The 24,541-nt window shown below is 40.3% G+C and overlaps 2 protein-coding genes across 2 annotated transcripts; both read right to left on the reverse strand.

Annotated features, from left to right (window-relative positions):
• Positions 1 to 3,234: 3,234 nt before the first annotated feature.
• On the reverse strand, positions 3,235 to 5,881 carry LOC308135096 (gap junction delta-3 protein-like; the record flags this gene model as incomplete). The annotated part of the gene is given in 3 exon segments (XM_080502969.1): positions 3,235 to 4,068; positions 4,071 to 4,339; positions 5,866 to 5,881. Coding segments are annotated over 2 exon segments (1,083 nt in total). The 5' UTR covers positions 4,320 to 4,339; positions 5,866 to 5,881.
• A 348-nt stretch (positions 5,882 to 6,229) lies between these two features.
• LOC308135642 (cyclin-Y-like) lies at positions 6,230 to 24,269 on the reverse strand. Its single transcript, XM_080503721.1, has 11 exons — positions 23,818 to 24,269; positions 13,438 to 13,512; positions 12,426 to 12,443; positions 11,875 to 11,909; positions 11,070 to 11,164; positions 10,946 to 10,981; positions 10,698 to 10,755; positions 10,151 to 10,270; positions 9,769 to 9,935; positions 9,515 to 9,677; positions 6,230 to 8,634 (listed from the first exon to the last, which is right to left on the reverse strand). Exons 1-11 carry the CDS (start codon positions 23,969 to 23,971, stop codon positions 8,518 to 8,520), a joined length of 1,038 nt encoding a protein of 345 aa, XP_080359847.1. The 5' UTR covers positions 23,972 to 24,269; the 3' UTR covers positions 6,230 to 8,517.
• Positions 24,270 to 24,541: the final 272 nt, after the last annotated feature.

Raw genomic sequence — 24,541 nt, forward strand, 5'->3', positions numbered from 1 at the left:
CCTATTCATGCACTTCTGCCTAAATGCCAGCTCTACATGGCCCAATAGATATTCCTTTTGTTATATTCTCACCATTTATGCATGTCCTTTGGTGTTACCATGGTAATTCCACCACATAAACACAGCCAGGAAAAACCCTTTTGTAAGAGCAAATGGATCCAGTGCTGTTTCACGTCAATACAAAATCCAATTTTGTGATTAATAGGTGATAAATCGTCTTGCCTGTTTAAAGGGTGAATGACAGTTGAAAGTACGTGGTAGATGACATGATCGCAGCATTTATTGAAATAGACATGGTGGCTGGGATTTGGTCAAGGACACATAGCTCACAATAAAGTTCCAGTGTTTGTCAGTGAGTGCCAGTGTGACGAGAGTGTGTGAAGGTCAGCGGAGATGGACACGCCTCCCGGTGTGACGAATCCGCCGGGTCACGGAGTTTCCTGGTCCAACCTTTTCACCTCAGAGAGCGACAGCACAGACTTTCTCTCCGAGCGCTCGGCTGCTGACTGCGAACACTCTACTTGTGTTTTTGCACGTCTGCCCCAAATACCAAGAATATCACAAATGCGAAGGGTACAAGGGGGGCACAGACATAATGTGGCTTAGGGGCTCTGTTCAGAGGCAGTTGTATCATTCAACAAGGAAAACCTGGTCCAGATTAATGATTTGTTCATCCCAAAGTAATATCTTATCCTGAAAATGTTCGCATTTAATGCATTTTCGTTTCCCTTCAGTCCAACGTGGACAAAAGTCAGTCATTTCTCAGAATTAAGGATGTATGCAGCTTTTAGCGTATATGTTTTTATTAACATATGATTGCAGATAATTTGATGCTCATGCTATTTTGCTAGAACTTACCTAGCTATGAGTCATTGATCCCTTAGCTGGGAGTGTTCTTGAAGTTTCGGTTTTCAATTAACCATGGGGTTCTGTGTTAGGACCCAGACCTCTCCCACTACACATGCTTCCTCTTGGGAAGACAATATAATTAAATTAAAGACGGATCAAATTCGAAGCTTCTCTTATAAACATTGAAACTTGTATGTGTAATTTTCTGCTTCTGAAACTGAGATATAAAAGACGTTATTTTTGGCTCAAAACATCTGAGAGACAAATGGTCTAAATATATTTGTAACACTGGTTGATATTACTTTGACCTCCAGTACAACAGTGAGGAACCTGGAGTTATTTTTGACCAGCGCTTATCCTTCAACTCTCACGTCAAACATGTCTACAGGACAGCTTTCTTTCATCTTTTAACCAGCTCCCAGTTTGTAAGATTGCTTTAAACCCTATTGCTGGCCGATTTTGGTCCACGAGCTACATGTCAGTTAGAGTTTGGTTTAGCTTGGTTGTAACTGATGGCAAAATGGTGCATGGATGTCACTGACATAGCGACTTCTACACTTTACATATCAGTCACATTTAACCATTCATAAACACACACACACACACACACACACACCAATGTGGATGTTTGTATTATCAGCAACTTGGGGTTCAATATTTCGGTCAAGGACACACAAAATCTTTTAGATTTGTTTGCTTCTCGGTGTGGAACCCCCATCTTTTTCAGAATTTTACTGCATATTTCACGTTGTAGCTTTTGCACATCTCATTCAGTAAAATGTTTCTGTAAAGTCATCTAAAGCCAGGGCTGACTTAAGCCAGGTCACGGTTGGGTCTTCAGGCGTCGGTGTGACAGTTCAGGCGTGGGGGTCAGTGTGTCTGTTGTGGCTGCCAGCAGAACTCGGTAATCCAGACAACAGCTGAGCAATGTGACGGCTGCTGCCTCAAGGTCAGCCTCTGTTTGCTTTCCAGAGTCCCTCATTTCCTTAATAACAATGTCCAAACAGATCAAGGTGTTAAAACAAGCATACCCCGGGCATACGAGATATAAAAAAGAATGTACATCCGCTGTATTTCACTCAACAAGAGATTTCAAGAGCATTCATCATCTTCCTCATCCAGAAAAGTTATTATTTGTGGCTTCTACTCATAATCGCCACTCACTTAGCTTGTGAGTCTGTTTTGAGAAATCCGACAGAAAAATACAGGAATTTCAGAAAGAAACAACATCTTTTAGACCAGCTTTTGGTTTACAAGATAAACCATCAGGGAGATTATGATGTTGAATTAAAGCTACAAGCAGCCTTGAATTGGTCTGGCCAAGAATGTCAGTCGACATAACATACAGTAAGTGTACTGCTCTCTCTATGTGTTGTACTGCCGCAGTGTTAACATAGATTAAACAGCCGAGCTCCTTTAATGACTTCTAGCAGCTAGGTTACTGACAGTCCAACAGAATGAAACTAAACAAAAAACAAAAAACGTGAAGACATCAAACCTCTGTTGCACAGACACAAATGTTGATACACAGGTAAGCGTCACAATAATACACAACGTGCAATAAAGGACTTCTATTCTATTCTTCTATTCTATTACTGCACCAATTTTCAGGTCATTTGGAATTACCCCCTCGGACTAGTTATCTCTAGAAAATTCAATTTGGTCCAAAATCAGTGAAAATCCATTTTCAAAATTGCGGACTTCCTGTTGACTGATCGGTATGTGTGTAAGAGACTTTTTTGTGCGTCTTGGGTGTTATATATGTGTGCCGATTTTTGTAGCTCTCGGTGAAACGGGATTGTGGGGCATCCTTTTTCCAATTTTGCAGGTGGCGTCGTTGAGCCATTTTGTAAGTCACATGTGTAACTCGACCCGATGACTGTGTAAAGTTTCACAAAAACTCATGTATGTTATGGCCCTCAAAAACGTGATTTATCTTGGCGAATAATCCAAAGATATTTGGTACTCGTCCTAGGGTACTGGCCATCATTAATGTTTATAGCCGATTGTTCCCTGTGCACATATGCATATAGTTTCATTGCAAATACAAACAACTGCACTAAGTCGTGGTCTGGCATGCCGACTGCATTGTTTTCGAAAACTTCGCTGTGTAAAGGTGGCTCTTTTCGGAAATGAAAAAGGTGCAATTTTCACTGGAAACGTTGCTGTATAAAGTGGGATCTTAGTGAAACAGTGGCATCCCACTGGAACCACAGCTTTTTGTATTTTTCTAAGTAAGAAGGAAAAATAACCTCCTCTATAAAAGGTGATAGTGAGCAAATGCAACTGTATTGTCAAATATACTGTGATGGAGTGGTGCTCAAAATCCAAATATTTGTGCTGTAAGAATACAAAGGAACTTCATGGAGACTCATGCCAGTGCTTTTACACCCATGCTCTCTTATCTTGACATTCACTGCTATCAGTCTGTCCGGAGTTTGTTCCAGCTGGAGTGGCCTGGTCCGGCTTTTTAACACCTATGAGTGTTGTCGCCTTCGGGTTTGGTGACGTTCCCCTGTCGCAACGCAATGATAAAGGAGCTCTCAAGTAGCTGTGAGGCACGAAGTGTATTGCCACAGGAGTGCTTGTCGGCGTGGGCGATCGAAACACATCCACTTTGCCATCTTTGATTCCTGTGCACGGCTCATTGAGCGCGGCCGCGCCGTTCGTCTTCGCATGCTCACCGTTTGGTCTTTCATCTCGGTGGCTGTTTGTCTTGGAGCTTCCAGTCGGGCCGATTCTCTTGGTTAGCTGAACGTCGGTGTCGTCCGTCGTCGTGGTGGTGAACACGCTGCTTCGCTCTCCTTTGCTCATCTCCTCCATGAGCATCTCCTTCTTCCTCCTGTACCTGCTGATCGCCTTCAGACAGCTGAGCAGGTCGAGCAGACTCAGCAGAACGGAGAGGCAGGCGACGCCGAGCGTGAAGTTGAGCATCAAGGTCTTCTCGGTAGGCCTGGAGATGTAGCATTCAACTCCAGATGTGCAGGGGGCCTCATAGCAGAAGAAGCTCTGAGGAACAGGGGAACCGATGAGGAAGCACTGACCGCCGGCGAAAACTGCCTCGAGGAGAATCCGAAAGATCACGACGGACAAGTAGGCGCAGTGGAAGCGCGGTGCTCCCCAACCCCGCGGCAGGTCAGGGAGTGGAGCTTTGTCTAGGGACGGTGCCCTGGAGGAGCGGGAGTTCTCCAGGATGAAAGGTGAACCTCCCGACCCCAGTCGCTGTAGATCCCATCAAAGTACGGGTGGGCCAAAACTTTATGCGCGACGTAGGTGGCAAACATGAAATGGGGAAGACAGAGGAAGATGAGCTGGAAGAGCCAGAGACGGAGGACGGACACGGGGGTGAACACGTCGAAACAAACACTGGAGCAGCCCGGCTGGATGGTGTTGCAGACGAACCTCTCCTGCTCGTCGCTGAAGAGGGTGAAACCTGCCAGCAGGAGCAGCAGTGAGCGCAGAGCCAGCATTGACACCCACCAGGTCTTTCCTGCAATGGAGGGAGAGAGAGGTGGCCAATCGGAGAAGAGAATAGGCTCTACAAGAAGTGAAGCACAAAATGGAATTGAAATACAATACAACTTCAAAATGGTTTGGCCCAATTCAAGTTTTGAGTCTCAATTCAATGCCAGCTAACAATCTGTGAAGGAACGATACAACAAAGATATCAAACCAATTAACTCCAAAACCTGGTGTGTCAAACACATTTTACTTCATTTCCCTGGCATAGAATCTCAACATATTTAAATGACAGCCTACCTACTGCTGCAAAATACAGTTAAATTTGCCACTCCCAAAAAACAAACAAAAAAAGAAAACAGCTATTGCTGCTGCAAAAAGTATTTTTTAGAAACACCCTAACAGCATGGCTTCGATGCTAGTGTGATAGCAAAGAGGTAACTAGGTTTCATGGGAGCATCCTCACGATCTCAGCTGCGGTTTCAGTATTGCGTTGTGTCTGCTACCCTTCAAAAAATGTTTTATTTGAAAGTTTTACTATTTGCTTGGTCATTTAATGGGCTGGTTATGGCCTACGGGCCTCATGTTTAACACCCCCCACACTGGCTTGAACGCATGTTTTTGGATGAGGGGAAACTCCATACATGCATGGGAAGGACATGCAAACTCCACATATAAAGTGTTTGACCATGTGTGAGGATAGCTTCAAAAAAATAAACTGCCAAGTCGAAGAGCTTAGCCCAGACTTGAACCTACATCCTTCCGGTAAAAGTGCTTAAAATACACCAGCATAAAGAAAGCAATAAAACACAAGACAATAAACACAAGTTAAAAAAAATATATAAATACAAAAGAAACAGTATAAATAAAATATATGTGAGTACTTATAACAATACTAATAGCTTAAAAAAATCTTTTCAGAATTTGCCACTTTGTTGTCTTATATATTTTTTTTCTACTATATTATAATTCTGATGGTGTGCTATTGATAGCGTGCTGTCGTTCTTAAGTATTTTTAACCACCCCACCTCCCTTATATTATCTCTTTTGACAGATTGTAATTAAAAATATTCTTAATGACTTTGCTGGTTCAGTCATTTAAAATTAACATCACCTAACTGGGTGGTGATCACTTCTCTGGTTCATTCAATGCTTTTTTTTTTCTAAAGTAGAGGTAAAATGTAATTGTTTTTGTATGGTGTAATTGGTTAAACAACAGGTTATTGTGTCTGAAAAGCTGAAGAAACATAAACTAAGAGTGATTTTCAGGTATTTGTATGTTTAATAAAAAAAGGCAATAGACCGAAACATGGACTTTTCTGTGAAATTAGTTCTCTAGGTTATAGTTATTATTCCTCACACAACATACACGTATTTAAAAAGGCCGATTCACAGATTCCAAAATATTTACTACGCAGAGTAGTTCTTTTCATGAACCACAAATGATGATATAATTTAATAAAATCAATGTTATTTTACAAATATCAACATACTATCGCACATTATAACCCCCAGCTTGGCTCTTATCCTTATAAATAACCTCAAACAGGGACTCACCAATGAAAGACACATTATGACTGATGGCGATGATGAACAAACCAGTCGTCATCCTCACGGTTTGAGGAAATTCCACCTGATTCTGAGTGGCCGATCCTCGCGATCTGGAGTTTCTGACGGGTGGTCCTCCAGGCGGTGACCCTCACAGCTCCACACTGAGCACGACGTGCTGCTGCTGTTGTCTGCGGAGGCCAGGACCTGTGGAGGGAGCTATTCTTACCAGGCTGCCATCAAAGCATTGTTGGGATGTCTAGGTACAAGTCAAACCTCAATCCCGAAGCGAAGTCACAACGACAAAACACCGTCACAGCTCCATTATTAAACAAGAGTACTTTTCTCTTTATTAAAAACACAAATCTGCCACATCCATAAATAATTTACAAACAAATCAGTTTGTGAATTCTTTATACACTGTACAAAGTTAATTTCGAAAAATAAGCATATCTCACTGGTTTAGATGAGTGAAACATCATCATTGTGCTGAATGGACACATGAACCCAACCTGTTACTCTGCACTATAACACACTACACCTGTAATGCTCCAGAAAGAATGGCTGAGGCTTGAGGAGACCTAAAAAAAAAAAAAAAAAGAATCTGTGGCCATGATGATAGTTTTCTTTGGTACACATTTGAATAATATCTTGTGTCAACTTAAAGCAGGAAGATTGGCATGTTAAAATTATAGTGTAGCTATAAAATCCTTATTGATTTATTGGAATTACGGTGGTTTATATCTTCACCAAACTTTCAAAGGGTTTAATAAAAAACTACAATGTGACAATATCTTCGCAATTCATCAAGCAGTAAAACAAAATTTGAATATCTGAATATGAAGATTGAAATTTCATATAATACTGAAGAGATTGAAATATTATCCACAGAGCTCATATTTAAGACCAATGGAATGATCGGTTGGCCTTGAAGAGCTTTTTAACAAGATATGTGTTGAAAGTGTTAATTAAACTTGCATCTTTCTTCATTTGTAAATTTTGTCCACTGTACCGAACCTTCACATCAGATCATTGCAGGTCAAAATGTACAAATTAAACCAGTTCACCGGGAGAGATTTAGTAAGACTGTGCTCCAGGGGATATATTTTAAAAATGTTAGCCCCAGGTTTTTATCTGTGTTGTGTTTGCATGTTCTTCCTGTGCCTGTGAGGTCTTCCATTCAAACGCATGAGAGGCTAGTTTCCTGACTCATCCACGTGGTGAGAGTTTAGCCATTAATGTGAGAAAGTACTTAGCTTCAACAACAAAAAAGAATCACTCACTTACACACCTTATGGTTTGAAATGGTAGTGCATTTGCTTGTGAGCTTGCTAAATTTAAGCTATTCGAAAACAAATATTAGACTATTTTTTACATTATCTGGACAAAAGACTCATTTTACAAAGCATTTTTGTTTTCCTGGCTAAAACAAGAAAAAAATGTAAAATAACTTGAATGGATAAAATTGCTCAAAATGGCAAAGGTTGATATTGAAGTTTTGAATCATTTTTTCATTGTGAATCTGCAAACTATTGCTTTGGTTGCTTCCACACAAGACCACAGATTCTGGACAACAATCGATGTCGCCTTAATTGCTTGTCATTGTCTGGGACGGCCTAAGTCACACAGCGCATTGCCTCCTTTATTCAAACTGGAGCAGTTAAGAAAGTCATAAATATCTTTTCCATGTTGAGTAATGTACAGATATACTTCTGCTGCCATGGGTTTGTGTTGTTACCTATATTATTGATTCCAGCCCACGAAAAATAGCCATAAAAACAATGGATGTGTTTGCTAAATAGTAAAATGGCAATCCCATTAAATTGCACATACAAACGGATGAGCTGTGTCACATTTCCAATACATGTCTCGAGAGATGTGCTTCAATCTACAATAAAGTTGGAAGACAAATAAAAAAACAAAACTAATTTATAAAAGTTAAGTAAACACTTGACACGGTCAAGCTTATTAATACTAGTGATTAATACAGGCCCGAAGGTACATTTTATTCAGTAGAGCCGGGGTGTCGAGCTCGTTTTTAAGTCCCGAAAAGTTCCACTCTAAAATAGCAAATTAGTGCAAATCCAAGTAAAATTTTATTAAAATATTTTCCACTTTACAATAATATTCAGAGCCAGATTGAATTGTTTTGCCACCCCTGCTGTACAGGTGAGGGAATAAACATGTTTCGATTGTACATGTTGAAAATTACAATATCATAGATTCCTTTATTTCTTCACCCCCCCGTCAGTGGCGTTTGTCACTTCAAAATTGCAATCCTCTGTTTAAACGAGGAGCGTCACAGTAAATGAGCAAACCTGAGTATCAAGAGGTGCGCTAGAAGTCCTGTAAACCTTGTAAAGAATCCCGAAGAAGAAAAACTTGCCGACACTTTTTCTCCATCTAAAAATCAACCAGCGGAAATAAATAATTCAGTGGAAAAGTCCAGTGCTTACACCCTCGAGTGTGGAGTCGTGGTCCGAAAAACCAAAGAGACAGGAAGTGTTTTCCTCTCCATGTGAAGGCTGAGGCACTGTGAAGGCATCTGGAGATCACGTTCCTCTCTCGGAGTGACTCCGAAGGTGTGTGTTTAACAGTCATCGTGGATGCCGATTTTACTCCCAGGTCTCGGCATACGTCGGTGCTGTTCTGCTCCCGTGGTTAGGACAGGATCGCAGGGACCCATCGGACCCCGCACAGATTGTCCGTGCTAGCCGAACGCTTCCTGGCGGCTCGCCGCGCATCTTTGTACTTGTCATCGCACAACCTGGAAATAGCCTGTAGGGAGAATGCGAAGCAGATGTCGATAAGATGAGCTTTTGATGCAGGCAGCAAAACACAGATTATAAATCGGGCATTAATAAAAGACACCAATGGTAAGGTCTTTGAGGAGAAATTAGTCTTGAATTAACCTGATGAATTGTTTGGGGGGTTTTTTAGGATTCATTTTTAAGTTGATTGCAGCAGTGACGTTCAAATTGATGTCGAAAAAGTCTCTTTACTAAATTTAAAACACAATGGAAAAGTTACACTTCCCACTAAACAGTTTTTTATTCATTACACATAAACTGAAGTAGTGATTCTCTTCATGTTTTTAAATGTTATGAGTCATAGAAATCAAAAATGGTAACCGTAACATGTAATTTTCATCACATATAGTCTGCATCACAACAAAGAAAAACTTTAAAGTTCAAATTTAAAAGTTATTATAGTGGCATTTTATCGGTTCACCCTCCTCAAGAAATGTGTTTGACACCCCTGGACTACAGGATTTCATAAGATTTCATAAGATAACAAGGCTAAAATAGCAAAACCAGCTTAAACAATAGCAATCTTCAATAAAATAGATCAAACAACAAAATATGTCTTGAAGAATTAAAATGCTAAAAACAGCTACAACAGAAAACGTTAAATTATTGAAATGAAATTTCTTAAATTTTGCGTGTCTAATAAAATGAAACAAAATTTTATGGGCCGTGTTTTCCTTATTTTAAAGGTTAAGCTTGTTTTGCAGATCATAAGGAATTTTAAAAGAAGAAAAGTGACAAAAACAGCTATAAAAGCTGCAAAAATCTGTTCCCGCTGAATTGAAAAAACAAAAAAGAAAAAGAGTGAACGAAAACAAACTATTGATCAGAGCTGTTCTGGAGCTTCTCACCTCCAGTTTCTGGGCCTTGTCCCGGCTGAGTGGCTCGAGTGGGAAGCTGAGGTTGTTGGACTCTGAGAGCGACCGCAGGTCAAAGTAATACTTGGCGTAGACGCTCGACGGCACGTTGATGTTGAATTGTAGCAGCTCCAGAAACTGCCGCTCCAGCTCGTTCCTTGAAAACCAGATTCATACAAAAACAGAAGTCTTAAAAATGGCGGGGAAATCTACGATACAGGATTGGGAGGGTGGGGCCGACCACTCACATGTCCTCCACAGTGATGTCCTTGAGGATCTGGCAGTAGTCCACGTTCCAGACTGCCTGGTCGTCCCAGACCTTGGACGCCAGCAGAATCGCTCCCAGAATGATCCTCTTCCAGTTCCCTGGAGAAATGTCGATCTCTGCGTACGTCAGGAGCCTCTCCAGGTAGACCTGTGCAGAAAAATAGAAAGAAGACATGCTTTAAAACCTTCACGAATGCTAGAAAGAACACAACATCGTCAGCATAGAGGGGAACATGGGTGTTATTTGAATGTGTATTAAAATGATCGGACAATGGAGGACGTTCCATCTTCTCCCGGGCTTCCCATGCATGGCGAGACAAGAGAAAAGTCATTTCAGGCTGGAGGAGGTTAAAAAGCCCTTACCAGTGTGACGATGGCGCACTCGGAGGTGAGCTGAGCGGCGCTGAACAGAGTCCTGACGAAACGGTAGATCTGCTTCTGCTCCGGCTCGTGTCGGTCGTAGTCCAGGGGAACTTCTGATTTCTGGACGAGATGAGGAGAAGAGCGAGGGGGGGGGGGGGGGGGGGGGGGGGGGTTGGGAACAGGACAGATTGAGGCAGGGAATTTTTGACATTTTAGTCAATTAAGTTAGTTTTTCTTTTTGCTGTTCAACCTGTATTAAAAAAATTTAATTGTTTTAGATTTAAAATGACTAAATCCTATTCTATTAAAACGTGAAATGTATTTTTTTTTTAAGTCTTGGGCTTATTTTTAAAAAAAAAATTCTCTTCAGTTTTTAAACAAATTTTTTTAAATGTTTATTTCTTATTGATTTATCTTGTCTTTGTTTTTGGTTTTTTTTTTTGTTTCTACATTTCACCACTGTTTCTGTCATAACACTAAATGAGAGGCATGACATTGATTCAAATTGCAGGAAAAAAAAGTCAGTGAAATAAATAGTGTGGCTTACTGAAAGAGGGTGAAGCTTCTCATCAAAGATGTCGAGTACCATTCCTCCATCTGTGTCCCTGAAATAAAAGAAAAAAAACCACTGTTTCAACACATCTATGAGATATTTATGGTAAGAAATTAGTGCAATTATGACTAAAATCAGATTGACTAATTCGATTGAGATTTTTTTTTTTTTAATAGCCTCTTATGCTGGTCAAAAACATCGTCATAAAATCTCAAAAAATCATAACATTATCTTTTATTCACCTGTTTTTGATGTGGTAGTAAATTGCCAGAGCGACACTGTAAATAAAAAAATAAACAATGTTTAAGTGGATGACGGCGGGATGTGCAGAGTGTGAATAAATGTGTGTGTCGCATCCGTTGGGACCATTTGATGGTGTATTTGAGGTTGGGCTGGCTGACGGTGTTGTCGTCCATGAAGATGGTGGAGCAGGAGCTGTACTTCCGTCTGGACGACCCATGCTGCAGGCACACGCACACACACGCACACACACACACACACACACACACACACACACACACACACACACACACACACACACACACACACACACACACACACACACACACACACACACAGAATGAGTGTTATTGGAGTGTACATGTGTTTGACTGACCCACATAAAGCATCCCAGGGTGGAGGGGGGAATCATCCTTTGTTTTCAATGTTCAGTAAATTCAAAATTAAAACAGCTTGTTCTGAATTTAACCCTTTATTAGGAAAACAACCATACTTCAATGAATTACTGCATGATCTTATAAAAAGAAACATTTCATTACTTCAAAGTCAATGTAAAATAACCTAGAATATAATAAAAAGCATTACAATCACGAAAAATTCCACATAAATATTAGACTATTTTCTCGTGCAAAATGTCCCTAATTTGGACCAATTTCTCATTTCAATATGTCAAATTTAATATTGCAATATTTACACAAAGTACTTGCTATTGTAACTTGCTTGTTATTGTTGTTAGATTAAAATTTTAAAAAGGAATGAATGCAAAAGTTACCAAATATGATCACTCAATCCAAAAGTATTAAAATAACAAAGTGTTTAAATTAGTGTTATATATTATGATAAAAAGGTTATTAAGTTATTCAATTACAGGGAAATCTCCAGTTGAATTTGTAGGATTTGTTGTGAAAAAGAATAAAAATACTCGACTCACATTGTTGACGAAGAGGCTCTTTCGTTTGTCACGCACTGAAATATAAAACAGGCTCGTTAACGACTGTAACTTCTATAAATCCACCGGTTATTAATTAGGTTATGAAGCAGGCTGTTATCACAAGACGAAACAACGCAGCGGATTGTTTTATGTGCCGAGTAAAGAAGAATGAGATTAGTGGTGTCAAACTCGTATTAGTCCAAATAAAAGCACAATTTGATCTGGAGTACATTGGACTCACAAAATTAAAGCACGGGGATCAAAAAACTATCAGTAAATCACCACAACTGTGAATATTTTTCCTTTAAGCGTAAAGAAATGTGAATACAAGATCATTTCATTTTAAATATTTTCACAAAAATGTTAAAAAGAAATGGCTGAAAGTTCTCATCTTCATGTTTCTGCAGGCCGGATTAGACCCTGGTGGGCTTGTTTTGGGTTTATGTGTGACACCTCTGTGTGAGATGAAGAATAAAACCACAGAAAGCTTCGACAGGGAGGAGAATATGTGCAGTTAAGCCACCAGAGGGAGACGAAGTCACACTACTCACCGTTTCTGTAAGGCGCCTCTGAAAAAAGAGCAACAACCTTGTATTTTTCTCTCATATCTCAACAGCAGGATTCCTCTCAGATGTGTGCTATTTCACATTTGATCATATCAATGCTATAGATGTGCAGATAGTCAGGAAATGATACAGAGAAAACACCTTCAACCTCTTTTTCAACCTTTCTACAGTAAATCTTTGACATGTTTTGCACATTTTAGCCCCTTAACTGTTTAAACTAAATCCAATAATACATTTGTATGTATGTGATGCATGAATATGCATTTTGTGTTTTGGTGTTTGGATTGAGGAAAAATGTTTCTTAAATCCAATCTGTGCATATGATTGAAGCTTTCAATTTAAAATTGAGGGAAAAAAGACCTCAATTTGATTATGCAGTGATTTATAAAGTGAATTATTTGCAAATAAGTCAGTCTGTGGACAAATTGTCACATAATCTCCAAAAAAAAACTGATTTTTTTACATGTTAAAAATGCTCCTACATCCCTCAAAGAATTAAAATGTTATATTTTGAAGATCTTTATTGATTTGGATTTGGGACATTCATATCCCACAGGCAGGATCTGAAAAGATTGTGCAGCAATTTCTCACATTTTTCAACAATCACTTCAATTTGAATGTTAAGATCGTGAAAAAAGCAAAGTTTTTCGTTCCGAAAAAAACCAACTGCAACCGTTAAAATCAATGCTAATAGGGGTATATCTGTGACACAGTCTGTCCAGAAACCCCTCCTCCTCCTCTTCATCCTCTTCATCCTCCTCCTCACAGGACTCATCCTGCCTCAGGGCAGCAGCATGAATTAGCAGACATCAGCTGGCTACAAGAGATTTGACCCCCTTGCACACTTCTGATCCTGATTGTGTTTGACTTCTGTTCAGACTCGGGTCAGACTTGAGTAAAAATAAAAGAATTCTGCACAGAAGCAGCAGGTTTTGTTGTTTTTGTATCCTGATAGTTTAAGTTCCTTTGAGCTGCTTCAGGAGTGATTTTTACTCACCGTCATTCTGTGATTTGCTGAGGAAAATGGTGCTGGCCCGGGGGTGGTCCGATGGATTAAAGTCCATATTCAGCTCTGTTAAAACACAAAAGGATTCAATCAGTGTCAAGGCAAAGATACGACCATTTCTAAATATTAGAAATAGAAAACTTTACTATCAATATACAAGGTGCAACGACATTGGAGAGTTGTTTCATTCATACATATATGTATAAATATACAAATAAATAAATGAATGAATGAATAAGTAAATGCCTTCATCAGGCCTTTTTTTTTGTTCCTCTAAACTCAAACACATCCCTGCATGATTCACTACTGATCTGCATTCCATCACGCCCGGGAAGCCGGAGGGCATGAGCACATTTCTATGTGTGCATCCTATAAAACACTACAGAGGCTCGCTCATAAACACAGGCCCTCACCACACATTATAAAAAAAAAAAAAATCCTTACTTTCCACAGCACTGTCTCAGATAAAACATGTACTCCCGATTATGCATAAACATAAACTACCATTAAATAATGTCATATTGCCGCCCTCAGATTGAGCTTGCATAACCTGAATGGGTTCTTTCCCTCCATCACTTCTCGTGACATCAACATTTAAACATCTCTGGAACGCAGTCTGCACGGCCAAATGTTCAGACTCCTACAATATGGCTGTAAGAAATCCCAACTATTCGATTACAATGCAGACATTTGGGGGGGATCGTCTGTCTCGGTTTGCAACAGCTGCAGTAAGACGAACCACTGAGGTGGAGTTCAGTGGGAATTCTATCAAACACAATGAATAGAAGCATCATGAAGGTGCGGTTCATTCAGGTTTATGTGCCATGAGGTAATTCAGGGCCTTGGCGCTGGGGGGGCGTTGGGTTTCTGAAGGTTCTGTCGTGACATCGCGTTAAACTTCGCATGGAAACTGTGATTTAGAGACACGAGGTTGGTTGTATACTCACTGACCTTTCAATCAGACAATTCCTCCATTTGGTCCATTTTCAGTAGCACAACTGTGCTAAGTAGGTTTCCACAAGATACTCCACTAACCCTAACCCAATAGACCACTATACTATTACTATGATACTCAAAACATCAGATATCCCTGGTCCCATTTTGAATTAAAAAAAAAAAAATGTATATGTGATGTAGATTTAACTAACTTTGACAAACACTCCTCAAAGGTTGTGCCACATTATCACATGACTGCATCAATGAGTGTCCGACGGTTTCCTTTTTGAGAACAAATGTATTGGTTTCGGATCAAATGGCACCATACACTATCTTGTGGCATGAAGTGGTATTGCAAGACTTGCAAGATCTAAATATTATAACGTGTTGGTTATAATTGAACATTTCTTCTGTTGGGATCAGAGTGGCAATCTGCCAATGAAAGAATGCCATAATCAATTATTAACAATAATAACAAATAAGAAAGAATCTTATCTGAACATATATTTCCTTGTGATGAAGAAACGCACACTCTCCCATCACCCCGGATGTTTCTCATAGTTACCACTGATGTGTCAAATACTCAACGCATGTGACAAGCCCGAGTCGCTCACACAAAGCAAACTCAACTTTTCCCAGTTGTCTGAGAAGGAACTCAACTTTTAAGATTAATGGATAAAAGGCAAGTACCAAAAACGCTCTGTCGATCATCTCACACCATCCCGCTGTCACCGTTTCCGATTGTCAAGACGGACAATTGCAAATGCATCTTTTGATCATCGTACATGTGCGTTAAAGCAATTTCGGGATTGACTCGAGCACTTTTCAGAGGATCCCGAGTGGAATTCACAGCACAGCAGCTGGTGTCAAGTGTTGTTACACGATATTCGTCCCCCCTGTCACAAGTAAACTTTAACGAAGACTTGTCGCCCGGTGAAACAGGAGGAGCTCGGCGAAGCTATCAGCTGGCAGGCCTTGTCTGCGCTGCTACTCCATAATGAATTAACAACAGACGCACACCTGCCCTTCATCTAATGGCATTACCGTGCTTCCAATCATTATCTTTTTTTTTGTACATCCTATTTGTCTCAATATTCATTATAGTGGAATAAAATCGTGACTTAAGGGTTTCTGATTCTTTTTTTAACTACTCAGATATTCTTTGTCCATGAGCATTAATTAAATGCACAGTATGGGTAGGCCTGATATAAACATTGGCTTTTTAATGTGTCCATAAATCTATTTTTCTATTAAAATCCAGAGTGTAGAGCATCTTCCCACAACGAACTGTGACGTGGATTTGATGGTGGGAGGAAGTTCACTTCAACTTCATTTCATCCTTCCTTGTTTGCGGGTTAAGACATGAAATACATTTAGGAAGTGCTCAGTCACTATTTGGCCTCAGGAGGATTACTGCGGCTCCCACAGTGATCAAAATGTCCCTCATCTACAATGTGTACTGATATGAACTGGATTCCATTGTTATTGTTGGAGTCAGTTTAAGCATTCGCTCCCATGGAGTCAGTGAGCATGCTCACTCTTCAGTCATGCGTGGTAATTCTTGGAAGTAAGATATTATATACAGTAACAGATTGAATGCTGCTCTACTAGTTTAGATGTATATGAGTCTAATGAACTTTCAGCTTTAGCTCCATCTTCATTATGACTCCACATGTCAAATCACAAGTAATTCTAACCCTCCCTTATACTGTTTCAACACACACACACATACACTGACCAGTGGCAGAGTAAACAAGCACACACACACACACACACACACACACACACACACACACACACACACACACACACACACACACACACACACACACACACACACACACACACACACACACACACACACACACACACACACAGAGCCTCACATTCCTGGGACAGAGAGGGAGAGTTCCCTGGGAAAGCAATGATAAGACAGTATAAGCTTACAGAGGCACTGTGACCAAAGTCCACTCTGCCAGAAGCGTCGTTACCATAAATGCTTCTTGTGGTTGAATGAAAATAGAATTTAAATGCACTAAATGTGCAGTTGGAATCCAGATACCGGCATGATAATGCACATTTACACAAAGAGGCTTTATATTATGTCATATGTATTCTTTAATGGACCAAAGACATTGCTATTAACCTCTGACGTATGGCGTCTGACGTCTGCCTGCTGCTTGTTGTTTGTAAGCGTAGCACAAAGGTTACACATCAAATTCATGAATTTGAATTCTTGTGATTCCCCCCCCCCCAAAGAGTAAAACAAAGCATCCACAATATCTGAGCTGTATTGCGTTTTGTTGCCTGCCTCGTTGAAAACACTCTTCGTCACTCGACTCAACCAGAGCGAATCTGTCATTAGAGTGACCCATGTGTCATGATATTAATAAATCATCATCTGTAACCTCATTATGAAAATATCTGACAAAGTTGAACTGAAAAAAATCAGCCACAAACAGTAAAAATTCAAAACATTGTCATGTTACATATCAGTTTATACAGGAGAACCGCAGTTACAAGAATATTTTTACATGCAAGAAGATGAAGATGAAGAAGATGAAGAAGATGAAGACGAAGAGACATCGAGTCGTGGGAAACAATGTCGATAGGAAGAACCAGCAGATGGCGGTAATGTAACTTTATGGATGCACACAGCTGTTAAACTCAAAAGAAGAAGATGTTTTCATTTGAAGCAAGTTGGTTTTTTGGTTGTTGTTTTTTTTAAAGCATTAGTTTGATTAGAAACAGTGACACAGAGGATTTCAATTATTTCAGCTCATTTTGGCACAAAAAAGAAGCATGTCTCAATTTTAAAATGTTACAACTAGTGCAAAGATAGGGCACACTTTTTTTTTTAGATAATTTACTGTATTTACCTGCTAAAAACATCTTTAAATTGTATTCATTTTAATTTTAAAATATAAATGTGGAGACTTTTTTTTTTAATCATGTAATCCTCCTTTATTACACTGACGTGGAGAAAAAAGGGAGAAAACTATCTGTACTGTCTGTACAGAGGATGATGTTATTGTTTCACTGGTCTTGCTGCCCTTAAGCTTAAATTGTGCCGTATGTGAGCCAAGTGGATTGAACATTAGCCCTGTAGTGGCTACGGCCGCCCGGCACTGGCCCACCGGCCATTCAACCCGCATTTGACCCCGGCTGGAAGCGGTCAGTCTGATTTCCTTTTGATCGGTTTGGTGATCAGAACTGTTGCTTTCCCCCCCCGTAAACATCCAGTCACTGTCCAACAAAATCAGACTTGTCTTTTAAGCGTTTTCTGCCTCCGCAGCTCAAAGACACGCCTGTGTGAAGTGATAATTAGCGAAGCGCGCCGTGTTCTCGGAGTAAATTGCTCTCTCATTGCTAGTCAATAAATCAAAGAAGCGATGCTCACCAGCGAACAGAACCCAAGTGGAATAATTTACCTCGGGCAGAAGGAGATGAGAGAAAACAAGACTCAAGTTTCTGGTTCCTGGTAATCGACTTCATTGTTTGTGTGTAATATCTTTGCATATTTTAGCATTGAGCTAAACTGTCCCTGCTGCTGCTAATGATGGTAAAATAATAACGTTGCTTAATGTGGCCCAAACAGTGGGGGGAAAAAAGGAATATATTGTGTTTCCTTTTTTTTCTCTTTCAGATCGCAAACTTTGTTCAGGAACACAAGTATAAATCCAGATTATAACAAAATGCTCTTAAAAAGTGAAATTTAACCGTTTGTTTTTCTCTAGGAAATGCTTCATTCTATGTTTCCACATAAATCCACTGTCGTTTCAGTTCATTGGTGCTTTATTTGTGTCTCATTCAGTGTTAAAAAAAAAAAAAAAAGCCAAAACAAACTACAACCTTAATGTAACTGAACACCATTTGAGAAAATGTTTTTCATTCCTGCATCGAACATATCTGGTTTTAAAATGTAAACACAGCGAGTCATTAAGTTTCCAGTATGACACAAACACTGAATGTATATCAGTATAAAACACCAACACGAACGGCGGCCTTGTCTTTTCTCAGTCTTAATGAGATATGGTATTGTGTGAACATGTTCATAAATCATGAATATTGTTATCATGAAATCTACGCATAATAGAAACTATTAAGTGGATGATAATTCATGCACTGAAATGTATTCTTCCAAACATTAGTTATCCAAATTCAATTTTTTGTTTTTAATTCGCATTTGCGACTAGATGGTCAAGAAGAGAATGTTGTCATGACTCCCAGTCCACATTCTCCTGGGACTTGGTAATTTTATAGTTGACAGTCACTGTAACAACAATCCAACTTGTTCTGCAGGTTTCTTCTTACAAAAAGGACATTTTTCAATTTGGTCGTCTACTCTGCTTGCTCACATGTAATTGTTGTTTTTTTCTCTCCCTTGATATTGTTTTTGGTGTTGGAAGCAATTGAGTTGAATTGAAGCCACCTCTTTGATTTGATTGGCCAAAAGGGGCACCAACAGTTTGTCCTAATCTGGCAACTGAAAAAAAACATAATCAAAACTTACAGATGTATGATCCTGCTCTGAAATATTACCAATGTTACAGTACAGTAAATGGGCAAAAGGAAAAAAAGATGCAAACTCTGAGCAAATTCTTTTTAAAAAAAGCAATAATCTTAAAAAACAAAAACAAAACAAAAAACCACTCATGCGCAAAAGGCAAACTCCAGACATCAATGCATTCAAGTTGCATAATAACTCTTACACGCACAAAGTTCAAAAATAAAATTTGAATTTAACTGCCTGGCTTTACTTTTGCTCTGCAACCAACAGAGGAGCCTGTTTCTTTCCCTGCATGTGCCGTCACTAAAAATATAAGAGCATCAGCTGATGGGGTGATGCCTTGAGGACACAACAGTTACTTTAAGGGAGGAACACAGGAGGCTTTGTGGAGGAGAGGCTCGTCATATGATGGCTTTTGTCTCCCCGGTCGCACTCCTTTCCAAACATCTCACAGCGTTCGACTCTCCACATGCAAAAATACATATACATATCCCATTTCTGCGAGCGTCAATCCTTCTACCCTGCGAGAGGTCAACTGGGATTTCTCATCAATGCACTTGTTTATTATTGTTTATTAACACGTCGCATCAGGAACGTGTCGACTGGGCATCTCATGAAATATTTAATCGGAGAGCTTACGATGAAAAACGCTTATCTCTGTGAGTTCGTCGACTGGAATCTCGGCAGCTCCGAACACAGAGCAGATAAAAAAATCTGCACTCCTGAATTAAACATGAGAACCTTTCAAAACGGCAAGAATTTCTACACACTAAGCCTTTTTGGAGGAAAAAAAAAATCTATCCTGCAGTTTAACTGTGGATAGGTTTCTTGAGGTCACCGAGAGGATATTAAGAATAGGAAACTTGCCATGAAGTCACTTTAGGACACTTATGCTGGCATAAAATAGACCGCAGTGTAATAATATTAATGTTGCCTCGCAAGTTATATCTCATTAAACAGTTTTATGGATCACATAAATACCGTTTTTTTTTTTTTTTTTAATCCATTCACTTTCTATGAAAACTGCTTCTAATCAGGCAAGTTTGACGACACAGCAAGAAACACACTCCCATACAAACTCATTATTCATCTGTTAAAATTGTGGGAATAGAAAAAAACCTACACATGTAGAGACAACATGCAAACTCCACGCAGAAGTACCCTTGACTTTCTTACGGGGAGAGTATTATAATTTCTATGAAAATATGCAGTCTTCATGTGAAAATGAAACATGTTTGTTTAATTTTGGCCGGTTGGAGTCACTGAAAATACAACCTTTCTGTTTTTTTCTTTTTTACTGCTCCAACTTTGTGGAAATGGGGAGGAAAAATGCAACTTTTGAGTGGTTTCATCACAAAAACAAACAACAGCGGCAACTCGTTATCTGACGGACCTCGTTTTCAAATCGTTGCCATGTAAACGCGGAACTTTTCTGAAACGAAATGTTGTCATGTAAACTGGGGCCTTGCTTCGAATCCAATCGAGTACTTTGCAAACACTTTCGAGAGGGAAACTCTACAATCTCCAAATGTTTCTCGTGACTCCTGATAAGTCTCAACTTGTAAAACGCATGAAACCCCCAAACCGTACTTTCATGTCTTTCACGCTACATTTATATCTTCTTTTTCACTTCTCCAATTTGTTTAAAATCTACCAACACGTGCAGTGAAAATCGTGTCGTCAATTTCACATGTCGTCATTGTTCTGGGTTCCGGCTTTAATGGATTGAAAGAAGTGGACCAATCCTGGGATCTATTCTCTCCTAATAGGCTCAAAATCTAATTCCACTTCATCACACTGCACTCCAACTAAAAATGGCACCAACTTTTAGGTTTTTAAAAGCCGGCTGATTCAATAAAATACAAGGCACAACATCTCTAAAGCGGCGTGTCGCGCTCCAAATTGAGGCGTTAATTCTTGGCGACCGTCCGTCCCCGGAGGCCTCGGCTATCTGCTCCGACACAGGCTCGCAGCTGCCTCTCTTTTTGGGGAGGGGGGGGGGGAGGGGGGTATTCTTTTCTGATATTTCAGATTGTAATTAAGCCCCACTAATCTCCATCATACTGTCTGTGAATTCATGACGGGCCCGGCATATTAGACACGCTCCGGTTTCAATCAGCATTGCCGCTCACACAGACGGGCCCCGCTCAGCACGAGTTGTCTTTTATTCCCCGTCAAGAAGAGTTCCCCCCCCCCCCCCATCCCGACCCAACGGTTCAATCTCCCTCATGTCGCTTTTTCAACTCTCCTCTCACTATTGTCCACCACAGTGAAGCATGTTTGAGGGGAAAAAACGAGAGAGGCCTCGACTCGTTCGACTGCGATATCATGGCCATATTGAGAATATTAACCACCGTGTGACACCAAAACACTCAGCTTCTATAAGTGGGCTGCAAAAGCATGAATGGCCGACACCCGGCTCGTTTACAAGAGGAAGTGACATCGCCGATCAATCGACAGCGGGTCTCCCAGCATCGCTGACTCAGCGCAGGCTGACGGGACTCCTTGTGAACCAGACAGAGACATGGAGTCGACAAAATGCAACTGAAGTATTTGCTGAGCCTTAAATCAGAATGCAGTAGTTTGATGCACCATAACTTCACAATACTAGCAACACATGATACGATATTAATGAACACGATATGACAAGATATGGGAGAAAGTTCATGGTTTTAAAAGCAGGTTCAAGACCTTCCTTTTAAATTACTGTTTTTTAATGTGTTTTTTTTTTGTAACTTTGACATGTGGATTGAATGGTGGGTGGGTTTGTCTACTCAGTTTTAATTTTTGTTTTTAACCTGTAAAGCATTCGACTGTGCAAAAAGTGCAATATAAATAAAGTGATACGATGCGATACGATACAGTGCCACAAGTTAATACTGGGCGATATAACTGTACTCTGTAAAGTACTGTATTTTACAACACTATATAATACAATACCAGGCAATGTATGAGATACTAGACAACAAGTGTACTATGTGACATGTCACAAGAATATACCAAACTATACAATACCAAATGATGTGATACTATACAATAAGATACAGTACCATGAGATAATACTCAATAATATGATTCTACACTACAGAATACGTACAGCAAAATACAAGACTGAACAATATAATACTAAGCCACAGACTACAGTACAGTACTGGATGATATGATACAATGCGACAAGATGCAAGACAATATGAATACGAAACACTACAATATTACACGACACAGCATGATACAGTATACAATGCAATGCTAAAAACACATATTGTCTTAAATATACATCGAAACTATCTTAAATTTTGCCCAAAAACAACAGTTTCAAGCCATAAAAGTACATTTCCATCTCTGTCAATGTGTTTAAAGCCATAATGAACCGCACATACATTCTAATGTAACATAAACATATTTAAATTCAGAAAGTATATGACTGGCTGATGATGTGAAATAGGTTTCAAGGCAAGCCGGACAGTGAGAAACGCTGCAGGTTTTTCCTGGTGAAGGAGACGTCTTGTGCAATTGTTCCCGAAAAAAAATTCAAAAACAAACATTAAAATGAAATAAATGGTTGCTGGCAAAGTAAAAGCAATCTATTTAAGAGACACTTTCCAGTGTGAATGGCTCAATTGTGATGCATATCAGCATGTGTCTGTGATGGTGGTGTTAGGAGGGGGGGGGGGGCTCTGTTCCATAGCTGCACTTTTCTTTCACGCACAAGCTGAAAACAAAGGCCAGCACAAAGGCGTCTGCCCTCGTGAACAGGATGTTGTCTCTCCCTCCGCGAGAGGGAAAGTGCACATGCATGTGCCGGTCGACACGTTGCTGCCGTTTAGTCAATATGACCGAGACACGAGGCAGCAGTTTTAAGAGCAGAGGACAAGTCAAGAGTTCAAATTCAAGATTTTGTGAGGTGGTAGTGTTTGATTCTTATTTTAAACAGCAGACACATTGACGTGATTGTGACTATATATGAAGACTGGTAATATCACTACTGTGTCATGTGTCTCTTCTGAGAATACATTAATAAGTCCTATTTTGTCTATTTATCAATAATTAGTTCAGCGGAAGACGAGTTTTTAGAACAATTATTGTTTGTGCAAAGGAAATGACTTAATAATTTAAAGGGCACTCACTGAAACACTTTCAATTTCAATGTTTTTACACTACAATGCAGATGGATCACATCTGGAGATTTACAATTCAGCTTAGAAAAAAATTGTATACAATATCGCAGTAGCATATCAGATGAGCCGATATCCAAATGAGAACAGACATCCATGTGACTGAGGCCTCGTTTATGACGTTTTCAAGTGAAAATAGAAAACTTGCGTTGTGTTTTTGGACGTCCGTTTCAACGTCAACCGTGGTTGGAGCCATAATGCAACTTTTAACTTCCAAGGTGGAAGTTCTTGAAAACGCTCTGACTTCGTCTCCATGGAAACGGGGGAAACGCAACATTCCTGAAATGCTGCTACTGCACATGCCCACCATCGCAGTAGTAAATAGTCCTTTGGCACATGTGTGAGTCGATGGACAATGTCAACAATGTTTGCCTCCAGAGTGTCACGACTTCCAGCCAATCGTCTCCTGGGACTTGGTAGTTTTATAGTTGACAGTCACCGTGACAGCAATCAATAATCAACAGCCCCTGATCTAAAATGTGTTGGCACCCCTGTTATAGACCTTTAATTGCATTCCTATAAAGTTTTACCCGGATTTACCATACTTCTTCTATATGATCGTTCATATCGTTTATGTTTTTGATCTGTCAAAGTGAAATAACCGCATTTTCTTGTTGCATTTCCACTCCCGAGTCAACTGAAAATCCAACTATCTGACTATTAACCTCGTGATCAGGGTTTATAAAACAACAACAACAACAACAACAACAACAACAACAAAAACCTTCATGTTTGAGTGGATGTGTTTACCGTCGACGTTTTCCCGGTCGCTGATGTGCTGGAGGTTGCACGCCGTCTCCTCCCTGCTCAGATCCGACTCCTGGTGGTACGACTCCAGCCTGGAGTGCGCATTTCTGCGGAGCTTTGGGCTGGCAGAGACGCAGCAAGAGGTCGTGCTCCCCATCTTTCCCCACCTTTACCGATCCTACAGGGCAGACCGGGGGAGTGTAGCAGGGTTGTTTTTTTTTTGTGTGTTTTTTTTTTTTTTTATATATATATTACTCTGGAGCCGGTCAGCACAGATCAGAGCGCGTCCGGAGCATCCGCCGCAGCGTCCATAGATCCCGCGAGCAGAGCGTCGGTGGGCGGCCGAGAAGCTTCCCACAGAGGCGGGTGATGGAGGTGTCACTTCCAGGACGAGAAGCGGATCCGTGCGACCGGGTGATCCGACGCGGTGGTGGGGCCGGACATGGTGAAGGGAGGACGCGTAAAAGAGAGAAAGAAAGAAAGAAAGAAAGAAAGAAAGAAAAAAGGGAGGAAGAAAGTGCGTGACGCGCGGCGGCCGAGCGGAGCTGTCAAGCGCAGCGCAGCGCCGGAGAGCGACAGGGAGGGCTGCAAATCCCCGCAAAAAGGTTCCGGTTCAAGGGGGTGGTTACAACTGACAGAGCGAGAGAGAGTGAGAGAGAGAGAGAGAGAGAGAGAGCGCGCGCATCCAATCAGCAAAACAAGGGGTTTTCTGAAGCTACTCTACTAA

This window comes from Blennius ocellaris (assembly GCF_963422515.1).
Source record: "Blennius ocellaris genome assembly, chromosome: 10".
Classification (NCBI taxonomy): Eukaryota; Metazoa; Chordata; class Actinopteri; order Blenniiformes; family Blenniidae; genus Blennius; species Blennius ocellaris.